The sequence below is a fragment of the Nothoprocta perdicaria genome, unplaced genomic scaffold, assembly GCF_003342845.1.
Source record: "Nothoprocta perdicaria isolate Ctin4 unplaced genomic scaffold, notPer1 scaffold_323, whole genome shotgun sequence".
NCBI classification, from domain to species: Eukaryota; Metazoa; Chordata; class Aves; order Tinamiformes; family Tinamidae; genus Nothoprocta; species Nothoprocta perdicaria.
Genome location: NW_020455559.1, coordinates 136,153 through 146,655, shown reverse-complemented (window position 1 = coordinate 146,655; position 10,503 = coordinate 136,153). Strand labels below are relative to the sequence as shown.

Below are 10,503 nucleotides of genomic sequence, written 5' to 3'. Positions count from 1 at the left end.
TGCGCAGGGCCGGGGGCGCGCGGCCTCCGTGGACGGACAGGGTTGGGATGAACACGGATTGCATACCTGGCCCCCTCCGGGGGCTGTAAGTGCCACGGCAATAACAGCGGCCGAGCCCGGCGTGCACGAGCGGGAGCTGCCGGGGCCGCCCGGCTAGCTGCGCTCCAGCGAGGGCTCGGACTTGCATAAAGCTGGAGGTCAGCCCGAGCGTCCGAGCGTCTCCGAGACGGTTCCTGGATCACAGGGACTTCCGAGCGTGGGCTGGGACGGAGACGGTTTGTTTCCGAGAGGACGGCGAGCGAACAAGACAACACTCCTGGTCGGGGAGCTGTAACGCGGGATACAGCTCGGAGTTTAGAGCAGCAAAGCCAGGGCTTATACAGCGCGGGAGCGTCGGTGGCGTGGCTGTGCACGTGCTGCTGCCGGCATGCAGGGGCACTTCCCGGGAACTGCTGCTTCCTTCCGTCCTCCAGGCACCACAGAAGCCGGGGCACGCAGTTCGCAGGGTGCTTTTAAAAAAGGAGGTATAAATGGAAAGAATTCATTGGAACACGAGGTTGTTTCATCGGGGCGGGGTGATGGAGGGAAAAAAAGGGTTCAAGCTTGGAGGGGCACATTTGGGTGAGAACAGGCACTCTTTTACTCTTTTGAACACTGTAAATAATTAAAAAAATGTCCAAAYGGCCACCCGCCCGTGTCCCTCCCTCCCAATCCCAAGGCTTGCCTTCACATCATGCTCTTCCTGTACTGAGACTGTGAGCTCTGTTTGGGTTTCGAGTCTGACTGCTGCAGTTCGAACTGCTTGTACAGGTCCCTCAACTCCTTGATCTCCTGCAGCACCCTCTTGGCTTGGCTCCAGGTGGAGGAAGCCTCTCCCAGCAACCTCTCGGATTCCTGCAGGATCCTTTCAGAGTCTGCCTTGGAGGCTGATGAGGATGAAGAGGTGGTGGTGCTGCTGGTGGTGGAATCCTTGGTCTTTCTCTTGCCTTCCCCATAGCCCTTCACCTCCGTCAGCAGTTCCTGAGTTTTTTCCAGTTTTAGTGCAACCAGTTCTTGTATCCGGGAGAGCTGCTCTGGTTCCGCCGAGGCGAAGTGAGCCTCCAGCCCCCGCCTCAGCACCGCCCGGTGCGCGGAAGAGTCCCGCCGYGACAGGATTTCTTCCATGGAGGCACATTTGTTCTTTTCCGAGAGCGAGAGCTTTTTGGGGACCTGCGGAGTGTACATGGTCCCTTTGTCAAAGGAGTCGTTGCGCTGCCCTGGCCTGTCCCATGAGCTCACTTCCCGCCTCGGGAGACTCCCCGTCCGCCCTTTCTCCGACTTGACRTTCTCCGAATCCGAGCGGTGCCGGCCAGCAGTGAGATGAGCCACGGACTTATCGAGGTCCACACGGAAGCTCCCTTCGCAAGTGCTGTGATCCTCCGGCGAGGCGTCCTCCTCCTGGATCAGGTCGAGCGTCAGCATGCCGTCGGAGGTTGAGGTAGATGCCTGGCGGGACAGGAAAAAGAGCCGTGTGTCACGGGCTGCGCGGGCTCCCGAGCATCTCCTGGGCCAACCTGGGGCACCGGCCGCGCCTGGGGGCGAGCAGGGACCAGGAGCAGGGCTCACCTGGTGAGAGACGCCCTGCAGCGCCCGTTCGGTGTCCCTGGCTGGGGTCCGCCTGGCCGTGGGCACGTCCCCACGCTAACCCACCACCCAGCGCCCCGGCTGCAGGGCGCTCCTGCTGCAGGAGCAGTTTATTCTCAGCACAGGGAAAGAGGTCTCGGGGACGACAAACGGGTTCCTCACGCAGCGGTCTGCAAGAACGCAGGGCGGGATCTGATGCCTCAGGAGAGCCCTGACAATTCTCAGTTCAGGCCAGGGCTCAAAACCACCAGATTTTCTTACCTACTTGGAAATTAAATAGATAAAAAGGAATTTGCCCCAATCAGGGGTCTGAAATCCCTTGTACCTACCACAGCCATCAGGTGGCCCCGTGTCGGGGGGCGTCGGGAGTGCTGTATTTTCGCTCTGTCCCGTGTGGGGTGGGCAAGGTAGCTGTCCTCTTCRACAGTCACCTGAAGTGGGGACAAAGGCCAGTGAGTGCCAGGGAGCCCTGCTCTGCTGCGAGGAATGGCTCCTCTTCCTCATAGCAGAGCGGTTATTCCTCCAGCTTCCCCTTTCTCCTGTGACCTGGCCATGAGCCTGAGGGTGAACTTCCCCACGTGCCTTTGGACCAGGATCCTTTGAAGACCATCAAGCAGGAACCCTAAGCGGGCAGAAGTTTGGGTTGCAAACAGCGAATCCTGCACTCACAGTTTGCCATTTGCTGCTGCGGATTATTTCAGCCTTGCGAGCGAAAATAGCTTTGCACCGTTAGCAAAATTCCAAGTGTTTGCTGAGCAGGAGGAGAGTTGGGATCAATCCAGAGGGGCCCTGAGCTGGCATGGTGAGGGCAGCGTCTTCCCCGCGTGCCAGCTCGCTGCACTCCCCTGGCACAGGGCTGCTTTGGGCTGTGAAGCTTCCCCCAGGTGCGACCGCGCAGGGTCCCGCTGCCTGCGCTCTCTGATCCTCACAAACAGTCAGGATTGTTTGGGGGTTTTCCTTCACTGAATGGAGCACCTGACTTGTAATGACAAAAACACAGGTGCATTTTAGTCTCAAAATTCTATTCTGAGTTTCAAAAAGGGCTGACAGCTGTGAGAAGGCTGAATTAAAGGTTTCTGGTTCGACCCTTGCACATCAAAAAGGATCTGAAATATTTAAATGTCCTGTAACCCCTTCCTTCCGCTAAAGTGGTGGAAAGGAGCACAAGATAAGTAAGAGCTCGGTTCTCTGTCTCTTGCAGACAGTGGTTGACAGAGGAAGGGGTGGCCAAGCTCAACATGGACCGACGTGGGCTGGACAGATAGTACTGAGCTATTAGGTTGCTCTGAAGATAGCGTAGGATTGTGTTGGGTTTCAGTGAACTCCTTAATTCAGTTCCATCACTTCAATCTCCTTTGTAAACAAGAACAAACCRTGTGGAGGCAGGAGAGGAAGGATGCAAAAGCCCCAGGAAACTGTCGGGAACCTCCCTGTGCAAAGCAAGGCCGGGTCGCGACAGGGAGGCTCCTTGCTGGGACTGTGTCCATCAGCAAGGGGACAGAGCCAGGGGCTGCTCCCACTTCCTGCAGTCTAAAATATTTGCCCAGGACTGGAGTTGAGGCAGTGGAGTCTGGGCTCACCTCGTCCAGGATGCGGTTTTTAGCRCGTGTGATTGCTGAGTTGAGCGCGTTAATCCAGGACTCTTTCTCTTCTGGACTCACTGCCAGGAAGATCAGGTTCGGTGCCTACAAAAGAGGGAATCGGGTCAGTGCCGGTGCCCAAACACATGCAGAGACCTCATGCTGCCCCTGCCTGCCCCTGCCCCTGCTCCTTAGTTTTTTGAAYCCAACACTCCATAGTTTTGACCTCCTCAGCCTTTTGCTGCATCGCCCTCCTTGCTCAGRGTGCTTGGGTGCTGCTTCCCATTTTCCCTCTTCCTCCTTTCTGCATTTCTGTGGAGTTACAGGGTTCTTAGCAAAGCGCAGGGCAGGAAAGGCAGGTAAATGAGATAACCTGCTCCTGGGTGTCAAATACAGCCCTCGGGCAGCGTGAGGACTGTCCATCCTTGCTCCCAACAGAGGTGCCGCTACCCTGTCCTGAAGTCAGGGCAAACTAAATACTTGCTCTTAGTAAATTAGTTATTGCACCAGGGGCCGGGATCCCCTCCCAGTAGAAACTCTGCTTCTCTGTCCAGCCCTCGTTACTGCAATCAAGGCCTTCATGTGTATTAAGAAATATTATGCAGGCTAAAGCAGCACGYGCGCGGCAGGGCATACCGTGTTCCCAGGCTGCCTGGAGTGCGCGAGGGTGAATTTGCTGTGGTTCTTCTTACTTCTGCTTTTGGACTTCCTGAGCTCCTCGCATTTCTCGTAGTCGCTCAGGTCAAACATTTCCTGCATGTTTTTCTCATCCTTAACCTGCAAAACGAAGCAAAATTAGAGCTTTGCAAAGGTCAGACCGGGGCTGCGGGCAGCGGCAGGGCTGCTGCTCCGGGCTGCCTGCATAGGGAGTTTCAATACACCAGGCGCGTGGTGGAGTCTCTGGTGTCTCATGTGCTCACTGAAGGTTGTGCCAGACCTCCACGGAGGGCACCAGTGCCGGAGAGCTGCTGTTAGCTGGGAAGAGACACGGCTGAGGCTGGGGAAGGAGGAGCCGACGCTGTCTCCAAGGCAGCCCTGACCCGTGTCCCTTCCGGAATGACGGGCGACASATTTTGGAAGATAACTTGAAAATCGCCATCTCCTCCATCAGTCCCTGCTTTGCTAGAGGTTCCCTTGGGAATGCCAGGCCAGTCACTTAACAGCCTCTGCCACCTGCAGGGCTGCTGGGCCCGGCTGGGCGGACACGCGACGGGAATGGGGTTTTTCCTCTGTATTTATGGATCCTCCAAACGAGAGGGATTTGCAGCAGCAGCGAGGAAAGGACACGGGCGTGCAGCGCGTGGGACGGGCGAGGACGCGGGGTTCAGCCGCTGAGCACACGGGTCAGTCGTGTTCGTGCTCTTGCCCTTCCGCAGACAGCGCAACCAAAGTTCCAGGGATAACGATTAGCACTTGCTATTTTTAAGCTGCCGGTATTACGGGAACCTGTGTTCCCAGCTGATCCGGGCGGTGGATGCAGCACATCCAGTCCCTGATTACGGACGCGGTGAGGTGGGAGGAGAGCCCGCAGCCCGTCTCTCGCTCCCTTTCCTCCCTCCTTAGCGGTCTCTCCTCATACCCCACTTGTGGCCCAGCAGCCCTACTATTTCTATGGAAAACACGAGGAATGTTGGTAACTGGGATGGGGGAGAACTTGGTTTCCAATAGCCACTAAGGACGGAACTGTAGAGGCTCAAATCCATGTCAATCTGTGCTTAATCTGCCTCCAGCCTGGGTCATTAGGGGCTGGGATTTGCAGGGGAGTCTGATTAACTTAGGTGGCAGAAAGGCAGACAGTGCTGAGTTCTTAAATCTGGGATTTCTTAAAAGGACTTGAAAGTGGGGAGCACTGAAAGTATTTCCCAGAATCACAGAACGGTTGAGCTTGGAAAGGACAAGGATCATCTAGTCCAACCCCTCTGCTCAAGCAGGGACACCTAGAGCACGTGGTGCAAGAGTCTCACCAAAATGCTGCAACCAGCTTTCTAGCCAGAGACGCAGAAAAAATGATGATCTGGCCTTATATAATGACTGCAGTTCCCTCTCCTTCCTTGTCTCCCCCAGGTCTGTCTCCAAGAGCGAGGGTGCAGGCACAGAACAAACCTGGTCTCGAGCCCTGGAAGCTCTTGCGTGTTTTGGCTCGGAGCAAAGGCCGCGGTGCGTGGGCAGCTCCCTGAGCAAAGGCGGACGTCTCCTGTGCACACGCGTGTCTGCACATCCCGCCGCGTCCTCCTAATCGGCTTTTCTCTCTCCTCAGCACCATCCTCCAATCCGCCTCTTTCCAAGAATCTTGGCTGCGCTCGGCCCTGTTCGTTTGCACGGGGAAAAGCTGATCCCCGGTGATCCCCCAGCTGTGACACAGCAGCCGAGACAAGTCCTGGCTGCAGATGGCTGCTCATGTAGGTCACCGGGGCATCCCCGGGCGCCYGCACCGGGAGCGGGAGCGGCGACGGTGCTCGTGGAGCAGCCGCAGGGCTCTGCAGCCAGTGCCCTTGAGGTGCCACCACTCCRCTAAAATCCTCGGATTATCGAGCACCGGGGCTTTCGCCTTAAGACCTGTCTCTGGACCACATGAGCACACGTGGAGACAGAGCCGCTGGTGCCAGCGCGATGCTCCCGCGTCCCTCACCAAGCCATGGCACACGCGTGCCTTGCCCCCTTATACAAGACACAGCTGGTTAAGGAGAAGCATCTATCTGCATTAAAAGAACCACGAGTTACCAAGTCCGTAGGTCCAGCTCAAAGGTATTTTGTAAGGGTGGGTACCCGAATACCATTAGGAATGTGGTCATAAGTGACTTAGGCACCTAAGGATAGGCTGAAGTCCTGGGGGGAAAGGTAGCTGTGGGCTCGCTCGGAATTGATTCCCTCTTGTAGGTGGCCCTGGCAGTGTAACAAGGCCATAGGGTGAAACGGGCTGTAACTGATCACCGGCTGAGATTGCTCGTCACGCCAGCGCGGAGTGAAGGGATCGCGGCACCGACAGCGCTTGCAGCTCCATGACGCCCGAGGGGTCGGTCACGCAGCCCGGTCTGGCAAGGAAAGCCAAACTGGACGCAAACCTGCGGGAACCTGGTGTCAGCAAAGCCCAAATCACTGTCACCTGCATCAGTAGGAGGTGGGTGACAACTCTACAGGGTCCCCCCTATACATCTGCAGAGATTAGAGCCATGCAGAAAGAATCGTTGAGCTCTGTGCCGGCTCCTCCAGAGCCGGCAAGGGCGCTTCTCCGTGCAACAGGGCAGGAGGGTCCCGCAGCCTTCACTCTGCCCGGAGCCTCGGAATGAAAAGGATGATGGGGACAAGTCCCAGCACCTGCTGCTGCTCACTGCCCGCCCGCGTTCCTCACGCGCCTCGTCCCGCACCTGCTCCCGCAGGACCCTATAGCGACCCTATAGGGGCGGAGAGCCCGAGCGCGGCCGAAGCCACCTGCCCCCTGCTCGGGGACGGTGACCGCTTGCCCGCTTGTCGAGTTGCCACCTGCGGCAGCGCTGAAGCCCCTTCCTTTGCACGGTGGGGGCTGACACTGCGCTTTTCCTCGGGGATTTGTTTTACAGGGATTTGCCTTTTGCCGAGCTGGGCCACGGTCAAAGCAAATGCGGAACATACAGAAAATCACGAGGCTCTGAGTCTAACGTAGCCGGGCCATACAGCCTGTAACAAGAAACCCACAGACGCTCAGTAAAGCTGAAAATCCAAACAGGGGCTGTCGCGGGGGCCGGCAGCAGCCGCCGTGTTCCTCTCTTGGGCCCAGMTAAAAGTTTCACTTCCTTGAGCTGAGCAGTTCAACCGTCCAGCAAGGCAAAGGAACTTGTGCCTCGCTCAGCTAAAAGCTGTGGCCAGGCTGGGGACCCACTCGAGAAAGGAACGTGGCGAGTACAGCAAGAGCCCGGCACCGTGCCCTGGACGCAGGGTGGAAGGACCTCGGAGCAGGGATCCCCCGTTTTGTCCTTCCTTCCAAAGGTGCAAGGAGCTGGATGCGCGCGAGCGCTCGGCCAGGTCCTGCATGTCCGCAGGGCGGAGGGCAGCGGGAGCAGCCGCTTCTCAAGGGCTCTTGTGCTAGCGGAGCCGGAGCTTCGGGGAGGAACACGAGCTTCCCCATTAACACCTCGTGGCCAGAGGCCCGGCGCTRGCTGGCCCGGCCGCTTCCTGCCAGGAAGTGGTAGGAGCCCAGCTGTGTCTGCATTAGGCTGACGGCTATTCCGAAGCGCAAAGCGGTGACAAAGCTGGGCTGCAAAGCGAGGAACAATTACCAGAAATCAGCAGGGAGGAGGGGACAGGGGTGGCATGGCCGAGAGCGAGCGGCAAATACGCAAAAAATAACAGGACGAAGGTGCTCCTCGCCCCGCGCGCTGCTGTGCCCAGCGCCTTGCTTTGCCGGCTGACCACGTGCGGAATCACGGAGGATTTTTGCATGAGTTCACGGAGCCCGGCGTGCGGCGGGGTCAGGCCCGTGGCGGGAGGCGGCCACAGGACCCCGCTGCCGTCCCGGTGCGCGGTCGGAAGCACAAGAGGCTCCAGGCGGTGGTAACGGCCCGGCAGGCTGCGCGGCTGATGCCCTAACGAAGGGACACAGCTCAGAAGCTCCGTCTGCATTTTGGGGCTAGATCAGCYGCTCTGTCTGCTCCCCTCCTTGCAGACTTGTTTATCATCAGGGAGAAAACCGGGCCTCGAGTCAGGTGTTCCCATTTCCTCCTAAGCAAAATGAATAAACCAGGTCTGGAGCCTCCGACCTGCAAGCCGGCTCCTAGATGGCAACTAAATGAGCGTGTGGATTCCCAGAGGCATCAGTGTGGATCCCGGTGGGATTCTGGTAATTTGCCTCTGCTTGCAGCAATTCAGCTTTCGGAAACCTATGCAGAGATCCGAGTGCCGCCAGGCTCAGAGCAGCCCGGCTGCTGCTGGCTGTTTCTCCTGGTCTGTCACTGCCTATCCTGAGGTGACATCTTTCCCGAGGGACCCCGGAGCGTGCGGCGTGCCGCCTCCCTTCCCGCTAGCCCTGCATTCCAGAGGCAGAAATCCAGGCAAAGATAAACAAATGTCTCGATCGGATTCATGTCGTTGGCACACGGCAGGACGYGGGGCCGGATCGGGCAATCCTGGCGTTAACCCCTCCTGTGCCGCCAGCGAGAGGCCGGCAGCGCCGGTTTAGCCGCCGGACAAGCGGCCTCCCCTTCGGGAGCAGCGGCTGAGCTTAAGAGGAGCTGACAGGGAACATCAAGGTTAATACACGCGTTAGCACGTAAGCAACAAGGCCTCGCTCCCGCATCCGCTAAACCCACACCGCTCCGCTGCCTTTGATGAAGCGAAGCCAATTTAGAGCCGGGAATGGCTTTGATCTGTCGCTGCGACAGACAGCTCCGGGTCTGCCCCATCGTGCTGAGGAGCCGGGCTCAGGCTCCTCCCGTCCAGGGGCTGTTGCCACCACACTCTGCTCTTCCCATCGCTCCGGCTGCCGCTCTTTCATCCTGGCTCTGCTGCATCCGCCCCACCCGGCAGTGATTCGAGAGGCCAAGAGCCTCCCGCACGACGGAGCCCCGCAGCGGCTCCATTGCCCCCCTGCTTCTAATCTCTCTGTGAAAACACAAAGGCAGCGCCGTCTCCCTCTGTGTGACAAGTGGCACTTTGGGAGGCCGTCTGCGGGCGCCGCGGGCAGCTGCTCGAGAGGCACGAATGTGCAGAAGGGAAACTTGGGCTCCGGGAACAGTCGGAAGGGCCCGGGTGCCAGCGGGGCCTTGCCCAGAGTCTCTGGCATGTGAAGACCCGGCTCTGCTCGCAACAAGGGCGCAGGTGCCACCAAAGAGTGCTAAAAGACGAAGCCCTTTAACCTGARAGTCTCAGCAAGGCGTCGAGACAGCGGCCGCCCCGCGCAGGCGCCCCGCGTCCTGCGGCGGGACGCGCGAGCTGGGATGCCGCAGGCGCTGCAGGACGCGCACAGCCGCAGTCCCGCCGCGGAGGCACGGGCGGCCGCTGCCGCCTGTTGCTTGTGGCCGCTCAGAGCCGCGCGCAGCCCCGGCCAGGGCGGCAGCTCCCGCCCCCGTTGCCCCACGAGGACGTGGGCAGAGCGGGGCCGCCCGCGCGGCCGCCCCGCCAGCCTCCACCGGCACGCGGAGCCGGGCGGTCACACATGCAGTTTCCTCGTCACAGSACGAGAGGGGCCCTGGAGTCATCGTGTCTTTCCCAAAGGCCCCGTGGCCCGAGCGTGCGACCTGCCCGACCCGTCAGCGCCGCGAGCTGCCCCGATGCCGGGCAAACCCGCAGCCCGTCCTGCTGCCCGCCCGCTGCCGCCGAGCCCGCAGCCGCGTGCTCAGCAGCACCTGGAACACGGCGCCCTTGGCACCGCGCAGCCCGCGCCCTGCTGCAAGGAAACCCTCTGGAGCTGCATCCCGGCGGGATGAGCTCTGGCCTGCCCGGGCGCTGCCGCTCATGGGTTTATCCGGACAGAGCGGCCGGCGGAGGCTGCACGAGGGCAGCCCGAGCACCCCACGGTCGCATCCAGCTAACGCAACCGCTCYGGCAACTGGCAGCGCTGGCCGGAGGCCGCGGCGCCTTCTTCAGCCCAGTGCTGAATCCAGGCAGAACCTCCCCTGCTCCTCTCTCGGGTCATGGGGAAAACAAACCGAGCTGGAACATTAGGGACCGGGACACGGCGCAATTCCCATATGGAGAGCACAGTTACTTCCAAAGGGAGCAGTGCAATCGTGGAAAACAAGCATGGTCCGGCTCTGTGACGGACGGGTCCAGGTCCAGGGGGAATCAGCACCACCATGCCCCCGCTGAGCAGATCCTTCCCAGCGCTCGGAAAACATCTCCCAGGCAGAGCCGTGTGGGAGAGGCACCCGGCAAGCCGGGCCCGGCCGCTCCGCAGCGATGGGCGGCCACGGGCAGCGGGAGAGGGGCCGCTGAGAGCTGCTGGGGCACTGCGCCCTGCTCTTCAGATGTGGAGGCAGCCGGCGGGGAGGCCGCTCGGGGCTGGGGAAGGGCGAGGAAGCGGCGCCTACCTCCTTCTCCGAGATGTAGAGCTGATCCCCCTTCAGCACCACGTAGCGGTTTTTCCAGATTTCTCGAAAAATGCCTTTCCCGCAGAATTTCCGCACCCAGCCGACCTTCTCGGGCTGCGCCGCTTGCTGGTTCCCATCCTGCTGCCCCTGGCACAAAGGGAGAGGGAGGGAGACGGGGGCGAAGGGGCGTTAGGGGGGCCCGCGCCGTCGCCCCCTCCATCCCGGGCCCACGGCGGCCTCCGCAGCTGCCCCTCCGTCCCGGGCTCCGCGCGGCCTCCGGGCGCCGCCGCGGCGGGGCC

General features: G+C 60.1%; 1 protein-coding gene across 1 annotated transcript in view; it reads right to left on the bottom strand.

The window, feature by feature from the left end:
* Nucleotides 1-525: 525 nt before the first annotated feature.
* Nucleotides 526-10,503, bottom strand: part of PLEKHO1 (pleckstrin homology domain containing O1) — a 12,084-nt gene continuing 2,106 nt past the window's right edge. Inside the window, exons 2-6 of the mRNA XM_026043221.1 lie at nucleotides 10,205-10,351; nucleotides 3,840-3,980; nucleotides 3,204-3,308; nucleotides 1,953-2,054; nucleotides 526-1,485 (exon numbers count right to left, since the gene is read on the bottom strand). Coding sequence (XP_025899006.1) covers nucleotides 727-1,485; nucleotides 1,953-2,054; nucleotides 3,204-3,308; nucleotides 3,840-3,980; nucleotides 10,205-10,351 — 1,254 coding nt within the window. The 3' untranslated portion in view covers nucleotides 526-726. The remainder of the gene's footprint in view (nucleotides 1,486-1,952; nucleotides 2,055-3,203; nucleotides 3,309-3,839; nucleotides 3,981-10,204; nucleotides 10,352-10,503) is intronic.